This window comes from Labrus mixtus, chromosome 1 (assembly GCF_963584025.1).
Source record: "Labrus mixtus chromosome 1, fLabMix1.1, whole genome shotgun sequence".
In the NCBI taxonomy this organism is placed as follows: Eukaryota; Metazoa; Chordata; class Actinopteri; order Labriformes; family Labridae; genus Labrus; species Labrus mixtus.
The window spans coordinates 21666017-21683568 of NC_083612.1; the positions used below are offsets into that span (position 1 = coordinate 21666017).

General features: G+C 40.3%; 1 protein-coding gene across 1 annotated transcript in view; it reads right to left on the reverse strand.

Annotated features, from left to right (window-relative positions):
* The window catches only part of zfhx3b (zinc finger homeobox 3b), a 133723-nt gene that overhangs the window by 22467 nt on the left and 93704 nt on the right, over window positions 1–17552 (reverse strand). The window contains exon 6 of the mRNA XM_061038437.1: window positions 4385–4492. Within this exon, the coding sequence (XP_060894420.1) occupies window positions 4385–4492 (108 nt within the window). The remainder of the gene's footprint in view (window positions 1–4384; window positions 4493–17552) is intronic.

The following is a 17552-nucleotide window of genomic DNA, read 5'->3' on the forward strand; positions in this document are numbered from 1 at the left end:
AGATCCTGCAGAGAAGAGATATTCTTTAAGTGAAAACCAAACCAGTTTTATACCATTTTATACAAGTTCACAGTATATTATTCAACTGTAAATAAATGAAAGCAACACTTCTGCCTGAGGTGTTCATTATGGAATGCAAAAGCTTTAATAATGCATAAATATAGTCTAACCATATTTAGATTTTACTTATCAAAGCTAACAAGAGAGCTTTAAAAGCAAAATGTTTTCAGGCATCATGATAGGATAATAGCACAATGTGGTCATTTTGTACAGAGACAATTTAAAAATCCAACACTAAACTGGAATCTGCACGTCAACTCTAATTGGTGCTTCACACATTTAAGTCAAAAATACTCCTACACACTTTTACCTTCACAATACTAACATTTAAGGTCAAGCCTATGAAATAAAGTAGTAAGTATGGCAATAAAAGTGATACAACAATTGAATTCACGCCTAACAAACACAAAATAATGGCTTCCATGTTTCTTTAAAAAAAGAACAACATCCCTGTGACATGACTATGACGGTATATTTAAAAAATGGATAATCAAGAGTAAGCTTACAAACATGCATAGAGAGATGCAAACAAAAGATATCCATTGTAGCTTCTGTTGTTCTTATCCTAGTCGATTGCTCTGTTATGATGAGCAGCTTCAAATACTGTTGGCTTGCTGGGTTCAATACAAATGAAAAGTAAAAGGTAGCGATTGAAACTATCCCAAACTTAACCTGTTCAGTTCAAACTTGTAGAAAGGCTGGTAACTTTAAGGCCATTATAGATGGCTGATTAAGCAGATGGATATGTATATGAACTATTAAAAATATTCAAATGTGATCCTTAGTAAGGAAGTACTGTGTGTCTACAATTCTATTTTACATACCGGTAGTCCTATATATATTGTTTTAAGTACATATTGTAGATTTTTTTTGTGTACTAAAGAGTTTGTTCCAAAAATCTACCTGTCTACAGTTATGGATGACCAGTGCTGGTAAAAAGTTTCTTTTGAACCTGCCTCCATACATTTAATGTAAGGAAAGAGCAATGAAAGGAATAATTTATCAGGCACAATTTCAGGGGATTAGCCTTTTCCAGCTTTAAAAGTGAAAAAATATACCCTCCTCTCTTTTTTCCTCATCACCCTATACAGTCTCCAATTTTTTCATTCAACCTCTCCTATACATTTACTGTATGCTAAATATGTCCAATCACATTGTGTCCAATCCTGCAGGTGTATTAACAATTCCTCTCCTTCTTCCTCTCTGTGCTCCTTTAACCTTCCTGTCTCCCCTACACTCAGCACCCTGCCGTCCTCCGTGCTGCATCCCCATACATTCCTCTGCTGCATAAATACACCACCTGCTTTAATGAAGGTGCGCACCCCACTCCTCCTGTGCAGAAGCTCTTCCCCTTTTTAGCCAGTGCTGTCTCAGCTTGATGAAGAAGAGAGGAAGGGGGCTTATGGCTATCCATTTATACATATTTTATACCTTGTATTAAAAATGACCCCTTTGAATTACTAATCATGCAAGATGATTAAATCGCAGCTACCGCCAACATGACCGCCATTGACCAGATGTATTAAGATTTCAGTATTCATCTTATGATTACTCCTTTAAAGACTGATTTGTATTTTCCTCTCTAATAATATAAACTTGTTTATACTGTTTTAATATTATATATTTAAAAAAATAAACTTGCACCACACACTGTCTTTGGGGTGGGAAGATATGACATTATCATATGCCTGGATGCCTGTACATGTACATATATGTAATAACTTTGAGATAGATACAAAACAACAGCATAATGAAGGCATCTTTCAGGAGCTGACATGCTGAATACATATGCATTTTACAAAGGCTTCTGATGTACCTCTAAATGATTTTAATGAATACTGAGGAGCACCAAAACAAGAAAGAGAAGAGAAGATTGACAGTGGCTTTAAAAAGGAAGAAGCCTTTTTTCTGTGCGCACTAATGCTGTCTGTCTGACAGTGACTGTCATTTGTAAAGGAACAATGTTGTGCTCTGTTCCAACAGCTACATGACAATGATGAGAAGAAATACTTCAGTAGTTCTAATGATGGGCCTTAGAAACAGCTCCGCCTCAGACAGTGGGAGACTGAACACCTTTCAGATAAATAACAGGTTGGCCGGGATGCTCATACACCACATTTTTACATGCACGCCATCTGTGTGCCGACTGTACAAACATCTTCAGACAATCACCAGCCAAACAAGCGCTCCTCTGTTTACCAAATGCATTGTGAGGTCTTCCCTGCTTTTTCTCCTACAAGATAGCTTCTCTGCACTCACTCTGAATGGGCATTGTATTCATCATCACAAAAAGTTTTGAAGTACAAAAAAGGACCCTTCCATTAAACTACAGCTGTCAAGCTTTCGCTGACAACACAGCCTTGAACCCAGCACCCCACCCCACCCTCCCACCTTTTTCACTGACATCAAACAGAACCTCAGACCTGGTTCCCTAATGCACATGCTATTTTTAACTAAGCGTTTCTAATAAGCTGCTGGGAAGCTGTAAATTTTTCATATGCAAGCACATATTTCCTTTGTGAAAACACAGAAACACACTTATTTGGTGATTAGCGACTGACAGAGAGGAGGAAAAGAACTGAATATGCTTGTATCAAATTGCATGCCTTTCAAAAAGGAGGAATCCTAATGCGAAGAGTCGTCTTCCTGTGCACCACAGGTATGAGTGAATTATTAATCGTCCAGCTCATTTTAATGCTTTTTAAAGTGCTTTATTTTGATGTGCTAAAACATACTTTTAGCCATATTCAGTCAGGCATGCATATCATTATTTCTCCCATCAAAGAAGAGTGTCGCCCTTTCAAAGAGCACAAACAACTCAGCCTCATTTAAAATAGAAGTTCGAATATCAAAGACATTTTACAAAGGCTGGGCTTCAAACGCTGTGATGAAGTTTTTTTCCCCCTATACTTTATGAAGAAAAAAAACTTAGGTTTGCAAAAGGTCTGGATTGTTTTCCAGCTTTTAACCTGACTAGTGTAAATCAAAACATCCTGCAGTAACACAAGAATTTAGTCATGTGAGAAGCATCTATGCAGGCCTGTAACTGTTCAGTGTAATCATTATCAGAAATCTCCTCTATTGAATAAGAAATTAATTGAAATTGAATAAGACATGTCCTATTGTTTTGATAACAAAGGCTTACAAAGTAATATAATGTAAAAGAAAATGTGACAATAAGTGCTATACACAGTTACACTTTTGTGTATGTTAACAAAGATCTTTATATCATTAGATTCAGTAGTGCACATTCATTACACAGTACGTGGGATGAAATGTGAATGAAAATGTGTCATTCATTTCTAGGACATACTGCTTGGCTGTGTCATCTGTGTCAAAGTAAGAGTCACAGTCGTTTATATGTTTGACATAGTAAAACAGTCTTTCCACTGTCTTAAGTACAAGTGTTAAATATGCATCTGTATAGGCTCTACCTTAATAAAAACACAAAAACTTTCATGAGCTTTGGCATTTTACTCTCAAGCTTCTTCTGTAATAACAGAGTCGTTCCCTTCAATTGTGATCATTGCATTTTGAAAAGAATATAGTGCCTTCCAGAGTGACCACGATAATATAATAATTTGAACGAACCCAATGCTTAGGGTTGTATCATAAGATTCTGTTTAACCAACTAAAAGAAAGAAAAAGTCTACTAAATCCATGAAGGGTTCACAATCTATCAAAGCTAAACCCCTAACTGAAAATAACATACAAAAAAATGAAAATATGTCAAAGATTTGAAACTGGGACATGTAGCCTGCACTGGACCACAGTTTGTTTTTTGGGCCTAAAGCTCCTCCAATCACTTTAAGCTCAACCCCCTGTTTAGAATGCACCACCTCCAGCTGCCATGAAAGAGGCCTGCAGATGAAACCATCCTGATCTGGTAACATTAAACACAGCAAGGTAAGTGTTGTCTGTGAGTGCAACAAAGTTGAGCAAGGTGTGCAGAACCATCACATGTGTGTACACACACTGCTCATACAGGCCCTTTCTCTTCACATCACCATTGAGCAAAAACAAAACATGGGTCACATGTCACCTGAACATAATTACTAACTGTATATTTTCCTCCTGATTGTATCTGGTTGGATTTTATGCATGAATAAGCCACAATAAAAGTGCAAAACTTGAGAAGTAAAACAATATTTATGGAGTTTTTTAAAGAGTGCTTAATGCTTTGAAAGGCTTAAATTATTTTGTTAAAATATAAGTAATTTAATTTAACAGAAGGCCTGTTGTATAGCACCATTCAGCTGCAGGGCCACATGTTTCCTGTGTGAAGTTTTTCCTTAATGGTGTGTGGAGTAAATATTGGCCTTACCTGTCCCTTTGGTGAGCTCCTTCTCCCCCCCACTTTCTCTGTCTTTGGTTTGGTCCTCCTGGTCTGTGGTGGTCTCACTAGCAGCCTCCACATCCTCACTCAGCTCTCCTGAAGGGGGAGGGAGGATGGGATATGTAAATTACCAAGCCATCAGAATTGGTGGAAGCACTTAAAGGGACGGCAGCGTTTTTTTCTATAGGAGCTCGCAACAATTACATATGCTGACACACAGTTGCAAGGCTGGCAGACAAAGAGGGCATAATCTGTGTTCTGCTTTTCTTCCTGTGCTGCCAGATCATCTCTGTGATATTTTATCTAAATAATAATTTGACTTTTTGGGAAAGAGGAAGGAACAATATTTATTGTCAAAATAGATCAGATAAGTTTATTTTGATAGTATATTTTAGAAAGAATATCTACATTTGCTTTATGTATTCATGACCATGACACAAATGTGGTTTGTGGTCATAGACCTGCGGAAACAAAGCACTAACCGGTCTGAAGAGGGCTGATGGAAAAAATAATTGTGTGAGTAGTATCCTTCAAAAGAAAGACATTTTACCAGACATTCTCCTTCTCACACACACAAACACACACATATATTTTAATGTCCCCCTGCTGCAATATGCATGGGGTTACTTAAAGATACAAACCTCATGTCACTGTTGCTATCTCCCTATTGCAAGAAAAAAATGATAAATATTTAAAACTTTTTGAGTCACAATTGATTTTATTTTTACATCAAGTCCAATGCGGAAATCCCTTGTAACCACCTTAAAAGCCTCAGCTCGATATATCAGGCCATTTAGAAGCATCAAAGTCCAAACAATGGATATCCGACAACCCCCATTTGTAAGTAACACACAGAGGAAAAGATACAAAGAAAAAAAACAGATAATAAAAAGGGCATCAATCTTGTTTATTTTCCTCCAGTGCCCCCTGAACATCCCCTCTGCCTGTTAAGTTTGTTTAAAAGTAGTGGGACTTGCATGCAAAAGCATTGATTTGACAACAGTAAACTAGGCCACAGTCAATAGGCCCTATCAGTTATTACACCAGTCAGCTAATTCTCAGCAAATGTACTTAAATACTCTTTAGAAAGTGCTTTCATGCTCAGGTCTCAGCTCTGTGAGCTATTGATATATTGACAATGCTACAACAGCTACTGAAATATCCTGTTCAAGTATTCAGCCCTGCAGTCATCACACAGCCAATCTGAGCTCACCACATGACTACCCACAGCCCAAACCACTTTTATGATACTACATTATCCCTACACTCACTGTTTATCCTGTCACTTGTGAAATATTACACACACCGTGAACAGAGTCAACATCATGTTCTCTAACTCAGCTATGTGTAATTATCATAGATACACTCGGAGCACACCTTTAAACCATACTCAAAACATGTCACTTTTAATTGAGAAAGGGTAAAGAGAGATGAAATGAAATCATGTTTATAGTTCAAGATATATTTAAACACATTATTGCTGTCTTTTTTTTAATTAATTTGAATTACCCTTTAACACTGTGTATTTGAAAGTCTTTGTCTCTTAGAGTCAAAAAAAAAAAAAAGATTAGCAGTATGTAAGACTATTTTCTTCATCTGAAGCATAAAAACTGCCTTTCTAGTTAATAGTTGACTTCAGACAAAATGTGCTTTATGTTTGTAAAAATTGGGTTACTCAGTTTAGAAAAATCTATGTGAATGTGAAACTCCTTTGTATTACTGGCAGGCCAGGAAATATATTTACCATATCCTGCTTGCTAATACAAATGCTGTAGGAAACAGCTGTGTGAGCAGAGTGACTGCTGTGTGTGTGTTGTGTCGTTACACATTATAGCTAAAAGCTGATCCTGTAATCCAGTGATCCTGTGTTTAAAGAAAAGACATTCAAAAGGGATGACCGGCTACTTGTAAAATAAATGTTTTTAAGAGTTCTTGGATCCCACAAGAAATCGTATTATTTTATTTTTAACCCTGTTTCTATTTTGTTTCCAAGGTTACCCATGAATTCCATCCAGTGCAGCCCATCCCATCCCATGCTGGTGAGGCGGATCTTAAAACATTCCCAGAAAAACCAGAGATCTCCTGCCGAGTAGCACAATCCCATCTAACTCCCCGCCTGCATAAATCTCCACAACTGTGCCAGAATTAGGATACTGTACAGCTGCATAGGTGCTCAGATTACAAAATAATCCCCAGGTAAATTTTTCACCTTTAAAAACGGGGCAAGGTGTCATTTCTTAGCGACGTGACACTTGTAGTGAGACTAATACCCCACCTACACATTAATACACACTTGGTGCTTAAACATTCCTGTGATAGGCAGCCAACATTTTAATGCCATTCAGCTTCCTTGTACCCACCCTCAACTTCCTGCACACATTTCATACATACCCACATGTGCACTGATATTTTTTATCCTTACTGCTGTTTTCAATACTTATTTATTTAGATGTTTAATCAAAGCATGTGACACTTTTAGCACACAACACGAAGCCCCTTCCATAATTTATGCAGAAATGCAGACATTTAATTCCAGGAGCAGTGTTACATCTCTAAGTGGCAAACAGCGTTGCCTATTCCTCTTCTCATCTCCAACAGGATTACAGAATGATTAAAGCCAGGCCAGCCATAATTAATGAAAGGTCATGAGTGGCCTAAGAGTAGGATGCAAATGGAAGAGACACTAAAACTGTAGCCATAGATTAATTCTGGAAATAGATGAGGAGAAACACTCAAAGCTATGGCAGCAGGCCATTTCTAACCCAAATCTGAGACATGTAAAGGACAATAGCCTGAAGGTTGTCTTCTAATTAATTGTCTTCATTAACCATCCTAATACAATGATATGAAACAGTTCCATTAATCTAATCATGCAAGCTGAATAAGCCCATTGCCGACACAGAGATTACACTCATTTGTTCTGAGCATATACATATCAGCTTTGCTCTGCCAGTCACTCAGTGGGGACAGTCCATGGTCTCTGTGATCCACCATCTCGCAGACACACACACACACACACACACACACACACACACACACACACACACACACACACACACACACACACACACACACACACACACACACACTGGAGCAGCACACAGGCGCTTAGCAGTCAGCCTCCTCTTGTGCTTTGCCAGTGAGTGCAGAGGCTTAATCAGACCCATAGGTGTCACTCTATACAAGCTGGGAGAGAGCAGCTTGCTCACACACATTAATGATGTGCGGGACGGGAGGGTAGGTGGGTGGGTGGGAAGAGGATGAGCAGCAACAGACAGAAACACACAGAGAAGGAAGGAGGGGGGAAAGGGAAGAAATATGTGGGAGATGACAAAAGCAGATGCTATGCATGAGGCGTCCGGTGAAGATGAGACACTGAAAACGGCAAGATTACCTTCAGATGAGAGAGAGCGGCCTTCCTTTCCCCCTGAAGAGCAGTGATTACAGTAATGCTAATCAGACTGACAAGCACAAACGGCCTGATAAATAATTGATGGTAACCACTGCACTTTCCAGTATTCCTTCCCAGACTGTAGAGAAGAGCAGGAGCAAGTAATAATAGTCACTCTAGATATCTTTCACTAGGTCAGGCTCCTCCTCCTCCTTGCTCGGCCTCAGCAGAATACACTGCTAGGATGATAACTGCCTTTCTTTAAGTACAAAATTCCAGTCCTACCTGAGAATGTCTCCCTCAAACAGCGGTGACAGCTTGCTCTTTTTAGGTTGCACATACAGTTTCTCAGTCAACAACACTAGCTTTGCTATCTCTCTTGGTTTTTTCGTGAGTCCTGTATAACCAGCGCGGGGGCTGAGCTGAAACGTCTCCCTCTTCCCGGCTCTCGAGTGCTGGAAGCGAGGGTTCAGCTCTGCCTCTCTCCGGGCTCTTGTGGTGGAGCTGTGTGTGTCTAAGCTCTCATTACTTTCATTATGATTATTGAGGCTGTTGTTATCATTTTAACCAGGTGTCACAGGATGACACTGTATGTCAAAGAGGTGTGTACCCCCCTTACATAAATACACACACACACACACACACACACACACACACACACACACACACTAGATTTATCCAAGGCCTGGACAGCTTCCTTTTCTTTAACGCTGCACTGTCGGATAAAAAGCAATCTTATTTCACACTTCACAGACTCTATCTTTTTCCCCTACTTTTTCTTTTTTTAAATCCCCCTCTTGCTCCCCCCATCATCCCTTGCACCCCTTCCTTATATCAAAGTTGGCCTGACTCCGGACTAGAGGGTGCAAAATGAAAGTGACAGGAGGGTACCATGGGACAATGAGACACAGGACCCATGCTGAGGGCTTTCATGCATTGTCCGCTCCTCATATCAGCACCTCTGTGCCCCCATGCGCAAGACCCCCCCCCCCCCCCCCCCCTTTTTCAAGCACAACACACAGGAAAACACTCCCACCCCTCATTACCCCAACCAACGCACACACATACACACTCACATAAGCTCCCTCCTCATGTCCTCACATGCTACCTCTCATAAAAACCACAACAAACAGAAACATGCCACAATCCAGCCAGAGTCAAGAGGGGCTCCTTCTTATGAACCACCAATAAACCACAACATGGATTTATCATTGACAATGCTGGTGACAGGACTACAAAATACAAAGCTGAGCCAAAATTCAGACATGTGTTATGCTGTGCAAAAACAAGCTTTTTAAATGACTAGCAAACATTCCTACTGATATGTACATTGATATTCAAGTTGTATCCCTTCATTATTCAAATTTAAATATAATATAAGAAAATTGCTAACACTTCTTTAAATGAGAAGAAAATTGTATCAAACCACATAATCCAGCATTAAAATCAATAAGGTAAATTGTAAAAAAATAAAAAAAGTGCACCTCACAGTAGATAAGCCACACAAAATATGAAAGTATATCTGCCTCTCTCCCTCTTCCCTCCCTCTCTCTCCCTCTCTCTCCCACACACTTGCACATTTTGAAAGGAAAGAATAAGAGGAGCAAGCTACCTCAGCGCTGCTGGTTGGAGTTACGTGTTAGATTCCTGACCTGTCTATGTGGGGATTCGCTGGCCTCTCCCTGCTGGCCCTGCTGTGACCTCAGGATCTAAATGTCAATGAATACTTTGTGTCTCCATGGGGCTGAGGGCAGGAGGGGAGTGGATGGAGGAGGAGGAGGAGGAAGAAGAAGAGGGGGGGGCAGGAGATGGTGATGGAGTAGGGGTATGGGGGTTTAGGGCAGCTAATAACTAAAAAAAATAAAAACTTTAACAGCGAGTTAATCACAAACAGCAGTGACAGCTGACACTGCCTTAGAACAATATCGCGATGACCCCTCCTCCTTCACTGCTCTGCTTTTCTCCTGGTGGTGCCTCCTCATCAGAGGAGTCCCATAGGTAAAACACAACATTTAATTTGAACACCCATGCCTTTCAAAGTCACTGGTCTTTTTGAAGAAAACGTAATGTATTCAGAACACTTCGAGCCAAACATAATCGTCATATTTTTTCAAAAGTTTTCTTCAAGAGAGTTAAAAATCCAACATTTGGCTAATTTGATTGCTAATTTGTTCTCATCATTCTTAGAAAATTAAGAACTGTTAACACCATGTATTAAATATTTTCCCCAAAGTGATACCTCCTGGGAAATTGCACTAATTAGAAATACTTCTCATGCTAATGGCATGTTTAGATACATTACAAATAAAGTAGATAAAGTGAGTGCTGCTCTACTTCTTCTCTCTTTGTGTTTTACTTGAGTGATGAAGGAGAGCAAGATCTGGGTTAATGTGGCTACACAGGGAGTGAGCATTCAGGGACTGCTCACCCTTCTGCCCCAGCTGACACACACACACACACACACACACACACACACACGCACACACACACACATAAACACAGCACACTTCTTTGACTTTCTTGAATGTCCAAGATGATGGCTGCTCACTAACGCATATTAGGTCCACAATGGAAGATGCAGGCTGTACTTTTCCCGGCTAGCACGGTGGACTAAAAGCCCGTATAGGGGGCAAAAACATCACTGGGCAGCGCTCTTCCATCTACTCTGCCTGAGGGACATTGTCCTGCACAAAGAGCCACTCTGCCTCTCTGCCACCCCCCGCCATGCTGCCTCCTCTTAAATCAACCTCCTTTTATTAATGCATCTTTTTCTTTTTCCACTAGCTCACACTACAATGCCTTCACCTATTTGCAGCCATTCAAAGGGACCAAACAGAATTGGGGTGGGTTGACAGGAGTGTGGGTGGGGGTGGCTGAAGGGGTGTCTGAAAAAAAAAAAAAAAAAAAAAAAAAAAAGAAGCATCACCGCTGTCATGAAGGGCAATCACATCAACTCTGAAATATTCACCAGTGGGTTGGAAAATGCGATGGTACAGTTATGACAGACGAACAGGCTACTCCCCCCACTCAAGCACACAGCCCCCCCCCCCCCCCCCCTCCTCCTTTCTCTATCAGGGCGGAAGCACGGTGGACACTCTGAATATGTATAACCCGGAAAATGTATTGATTTTTCATTTGGCCCAAAAAGGGACACAAAAATCACATAACCTGAAACTGTCACAGCTCTTTTGTTCATAGCTCATCTCTCCTGATGTTTGGCTTTTGCCACAAACTCTTTTTAATTACCAGGTACAGCGAGCTTCAGAGCCTCCCTCCACAGAGACACAGCCACATACAGCCTGCTGGGCTTAACAAGGCAGCCCACATCTATTATATATGACATACACCCGGCAGCTTTTGTTTCATATCTGACTAATAAGCGCACTGAATATGACTATACCCATAGTTTGTTTTGTTATAATACACAAGATATATAGTGCAAAAAGATTTCCTGAAGGGAACCAGGAAAATTAAAAAATGTGATGTGCCACATTAAAAATAGCACTTTCATATTAAATCTAGAGCTGGAGCTTTTTATTTGATGTGACTTTCTGAGGAGATTCTGCTTAACATGAAATCCTATCATCGATCTGAGTTTTCCCAGGTAACAGGCAGGCAGGTGCGTGAATGTTAGTCTGAGTGTTCACACTTGCGTATGTGTGTCCATTAACAGGTACTTATCTGTTTATCTCTCCTTTTAGGCACCGCAGACCAGTACAGTGGACTGTCTGAAAAAGATCTCTGCCTGTCGATTTATTGAATACACCATTTGCATATCTTTGTAGTGCATCCATCTGCCTCTGGACTGTTCTGTGGAGGTATTAGCTCAGAAAATCAATGTTGCCATGGTTGGATGTATGTAGCACCTACCAAGGCGTGCGTTGGGAGTCCGGCTCACAGCTCCCACATGAGTCCTATTTACATGAATCTTGCCGACAGAGGCTTTCCTGCCGGTGCTTCAATCTTTGTAAAATTAAAGTACATAAACACATTTCTCAGCAGGCCCCTCAAGAGTGTGGGCTAGGCTGCCATCCTCCTTGATGGTCAACCTGCCTCCTGAACTCCAAAAAGCCCAGGGTCTAACCAGCTGTTTGTTTATGAAAGCGTACGCCCAGATAAAACAGAATCTAACAAGGTTATGAATACCAATTTTTCTAATCAATTTTTATCTAAAATGTAAAAAAAATAGGAATCATTGATGTGTGTGCTCTCAAAGTTTAACTCGCTGAATTCAGATGTTTCATAGTTGAAACGTTGAGGTAGAGGATGGCAGGTGGATTTTATTCTTATTACTTACAACACAAATCTTTACATACATTCATGCAGACAAGTGTATTCAGGAGCTTTCTGTGGATGTACAGTATATCTGTCTGGTAGAGATTTCTGTGGATACAGTGGGCAACTATTCCTCTAACAACCACTCTGGCTGGTTGCTCCTATAATTGCTAAAGAAATCCAATGATTACACTGCACAGGCACTTAAAAACATCCATGAGAGTGCTCCCACTTATTGAAAAAAAAATGGTGCTACCTCTATCTATTCGGTTTCTAATACAAATCAAACATGTGGAGCTTTCTTTCACCATTTGTCTTTCTTTCTGTTCCTCTTTGCATAGCCCATCCATTACTTTCACATGAAATATGAAAAGGCAATATCCTCTCTGTGTTTGTACTGAAGCGTAATGCAATTGTGTTGTCATTTATAGGAAATAATCGCAAACCTCTCTTTCATTTTCCAGTTCAAATAACCATGAAAAATTAGCCTTCAATGTCAGGGAGGACAACAAAGGGATGCACACAGACTATTGCTTCACCACCGCGCTTGACATTTCTCCTTAATAGGAAAACGGCTGGTTGTTTCTATCTTTCTTTTTCAATCTTTTTCTTTTTGTAACCTCGGTTTTTCCCCCTAATTAAAAAGTTCTGCGCTCAGATCTTTGTAAATCTTTTGTAAGTCTTTACTCAGTGTGGCGGGTCTGTATGTGAGCAAGGAGGGTTGGAGTGTTAGAAAACTCTCGTCCCATGCATGCTGCACCCTGCTCATTAGCACCCCTGCCCGTCTGCTAAAGGCTACTGTGGGAGCAAAGATGTCGCCAGACAACCACTACGGGGCCTGGGTCGCCGTGACTACCGTCCAGCAGCCAGATAGATAAATAATTCAAGAGCTATCAGACTCCCTGGCAGCAGAGCAGTCCCAAAAACACACACTTATAGGACACAGCTTGTAAAGGCTGTCCTAACTGATCAGCATTTAGCCCTTACAAATGATGTACAACCAGATGTCTGTAAAATACCGAACACAATTAGCCTTAGCAGTAGTCAGAGGATCTTTCTCATTTAGAGAAATCTTTATTTTCAGTGTGAGCAGAAAAGTAATGGTAATTGTGTTCTGTATTACTGGCATTAAAGGCTTAATAGGGAGGTTGTTTTCCACTGTAATTATGTACAAAATAATAAACCAACTTTGCAGTGCAATTATTGGAGATGCACTTAACCAAGTTTATGTTTTCCTCGCAACAATATGTGCAGAGGAAGCGAACAAATGGTAATATCAATACTGCAAGGTTTATTCTAAGTATGTCTTTAGAATAATCTTAGTTAGTTAGCAAAAACAGTGGCACGGATATTTTTTACTATATAAAACTTTCATGTACTTACATCTCAATGTTTGGGAAATGTAAATGTTATATCGCAATCCCAACTGATATCCCTAAATGTAAATATATTGAAACATACTCATATTTTTCTTTTTCTTAAAAAGGTTGTAAGTAATTGCCACTGAAAACTGACTCTCTTAAAGACACAGTACCTTCCAGAAGAGGTAAGCACTTTTTATATGAAAACGTCTCTTAAAAGACTCAATGTTGCCCCCTTTTTCCCGTGACTCCTGCTTACACCTCCATACACTTAGGGCTGAAGAAAAGTTGGAATAGTACAACAAAATCATAACTACATTATTCAAATGTGGTGCTGTACCTTCTATGGTTTTCAAAATATAACCCTTCATTAATTTTTTTGCATACTTAAAAAAACGGATTCAATCCAGCAGTATGGCTCATGATGCATATAATGAATTTTCCTCTCAAAAGGCTAATGAAAAAGACTCATCGCATGCAATTAGCTGCTCCTTTATTCACTTCTTGTACTGTATTAATTTATTAGCACATAATTCTTGGCGCATTATTTATTTATTTGATTATGTGCACACCTTACAGCCTTAATTACAAAATAGACTCAGTGCCAGATAATGATGGGAGGCAGTGGACCAACACATCCATCATTTAAACTGGTTATCCTTCTAATCTCATTGGTATATGTAGTCTGTAAAAATCTGAGACTTATCAATATGTGAAATGACTTTAGGCTTGTAACAGAATTCAAAATTGATCAGAATGACATCGGACCAACATTTCCTTTTGTTTTTAAGTTTAATAATAATGAGTCAAATGTTCTCTCTTCTTATCTACTCTGATTATTGTTGTTAATTAGTAGAAAATAACAGAGCTTGTAAGTGTGCTTATATGTAATCAAACGTGTCTTTTTTTCAGATTCTTCATGAACATGTCATAATACTGTGAAAGTGAGCTAAAAGCTCCTAAAGGGGTGGAACCGCGCTGCCCGCTGTGCTGCTCTCCAGAGAAGGAGACTTGGAGTGATTACAGTCAAACACTGCTACTCAGTTATCTTTGGCTCAGCCACAGGAGAGGGAGAGGAAGAGACAGGCAAAGGGAGAAAAAATGTGAAGTGATGATGTGGCTTAAACATGGGCCAGCTGTTCTAGAATGACCAAAATTACCAGTATGTCTGATGCTGTTCTTGTAACATTTACCCCATGCCTAAAAAAAGACAAAAAAGCAAAAAAGCAAACAGAAGACAGGAAAGTAGCAATCATCTAGGCCAAAAGATCTCTAAGATGAGCACCAAGAATGTTTGATGTCCACTGGCCATTTACAACACAGTGAATTCTCCCCGAACGCTGTCGAGAAAAACTCTGTAGGGGAAAAGATATTATTAAAGAGACATTTCAAATGCCCTTGAATTCTGAAGTGGAGGCCAATTAAATGGCTTTGCAGCATCCATTTTGTGCCAAGTGAACAGGTACAAGCAGGAAGGGGAGGGGTAGGTTGTGCAGCAGGAAGAAAGAGGGGAGAGAGTCCAGGCATGTAGATGTTGTACCTGGTCGGCCCGTCAGCACACTCTACTTAATGCAAATATAATTTATGCACATTTGTGGAACATTATGATGACACAACATCACATAATTTAAGGTAACTTTTACTTTTACAGGTTATGTTAATGCTTTAAGGGTCACATTTGCAGCATTTATTTATAAAACACAGGGATTTTCTGCCGACCCCCTCCCCAATCTAGTGCTGACTGTGCATAAGGAGAATGGAAATAAGCAGGCCGGTCAGAGTTGTGGAGTCCGTAGCCCCTCCAACGCATGGTCAGGGATTAATAACCCCTGCCCTATGGAGACTAACGCCTGCTGCTAAATTGATGCTGAGCTATACCATATTCTGTGTTCGGATGGTATACATGGCTGTGGTTGTTAGTGTTGTTGTTTTGTTTTTATAATGGGGGCCGTTATTGTCCCCACTGCAGAAGACTCTTCTCACTCATTAGCCTGAGGTTGGCGAGTTAGGGGTGAGGGCCCAATAAGGTACAAAATTAATTATTCATCTCTGTGGTTGATGTTTGGGTGCTGTTATGGGGCCTAAAGCAGGGACTCTAACTAGCAGAGGTCTGCCTCTGGAGGACTGCTAGAATAAACAATTGAAAAAATGTTTGCCGTGGGTGTCAGTAACCAGGAGAAAGCAAACACTAATCACCAAACTAATCATTAAAACAAGCTGCCTACCATAATATCTCTCTCTATGGATTCATGGTTCCCCCCTTGTGGACTGATCCAGCATCCTAAAGCTCCACCATGTACTTAGTCTAGATCCTGCTTCTGGCTCATGAGTAGGCCCAGATACTGGCCCCCTCCTCTCCATTCAGCCATTGCTTCTGTTGGCTCCAGCCAGGACCAGTAGCCTCCTGAGAAGGCTGTGATAAGAATTCATTTCTTCCTATTATGTGCTCTTGTCCACTGCCTCAGTTCATCAGTTCAGAGCAACCAAGTCAATGAAAGGGCCTGTAATGAAGCAATCAGATGCAGCCTGGTTCTCTGGACCCCGGCACTCCATTCCCAGCCCCCAGATCCCGAGCTCCCAGTGTAGGGTGTTGTGTTATGGTGTGGGGGGAGGCAGTGGTTACAAGGGGGAGAATGGACACAGTCTGCACAGAGGCATTAATTCAAGACCTTGCCTTTCATAGACTGGAGGATAAGCTGCTCTCACATGTACTTCTCACCAGGTCTGCTGTCTCCTGTGGGTTCAGAGAATCATGCAGTTTTAGAGAGCTGCATTAGTTAAACCAAGCGCAAACACAGACGAGAAAACCAGCCAGAGATATTCCTGTGGCATTATACGCTCAGGGTACCAGTTATGTTGTTTTTATGGAGCTACTCTTTTTCTGTTTTAAATCTCCCTTCATCTGCACAGAGATGTTGCAACGAATTTACTGATACCGCTAGAGATACCATTAGCGATACCAAAACTTAAAGATTTACCAATACTGAGTAATCCTTGGATAGCAGTGCAACAAACAATATAAATGTTGGTGGAAAATGACAATTCTATGTAAGGTTATGTCAAAGTAGAAGGTCAACAATTGTTTTTTTTCTCATCAATAATTATTTTTCTCACCTACCTTAACCTACATAGAGCTTTTTTGATACCAATACCTAAACTTAAGTATTGACCGTCACAGAGTACGCCTTGACAAAACAAAAACGATTGCTGATATTCTGCTAGCTTTTACTGATATAGCATTCTCCACTAGCTATATGCTGTTATTGTTTGTTATCCTCACGTGATAATTCACTGAAACAACCACTGGATTTCTTTGGAGGCTAATTTTTTATGGGAATCGGAAGTCATTGATAACCAATACTATGTTTTAAGTAGCATCGGAAGCCGAAACCAATACTTCTATAAGTACGGGAGCAGCTTTACATCTGTATTCAACCTTTTCCCTTTGCTGCCTGAACTGCCATCCCGTCTGCCTCCACCTATTCACATCCCTTCAGCATGTGGAAACTATTATTTGGGAGTTCAGGAGAGGAATGTATGTGTTGAATCTTAATCAGTGCCTTTAAGTAGAGGATTCTTGCTCTTCTTTGTCTTGTAATGCTGTGAAAGTTTCATTTCATATTACAAAAGGGCCTTTTTGATCTACCTAATATTGTTTTCTCTCCCTTCAGGGGCTGGAAATGGTTGGTGTTATCTTAGATCAGCCTCCCTTTCCTTAAGCTGTCTTATATACACACTCATATACAGTACAAACACATATGGTTGCAGTATTTTATGGTGGGTGTTATTGAGTGGTCAGGGTTCAATACTAGGGTGCCAAGGCCAAGAAATACAAATCTCAGGAGAATTCAAAAAGAGCTTTAAAAGTTAGGGTAATAAAGAGTAACAATGATGCTTACAACCTGCTAATGTAGAAATAAAACTAGACTCGGTAACGAAAAGTGGCTGCCAGAATCCAATATTTCCCCTTTATCTGCTCCATCTACTCCTACTTTTCCACACTCCACAGTTCACCTGCTGCCAGCTGTGGCAGAAAGACCCGGCGGCTGGATTCTACCTGACAAGAGCTCCTTAACAAGCAGCAGTCATTAACCTCCGGAGCAGGCAGCTGCCATGTGATGTAGTGCAC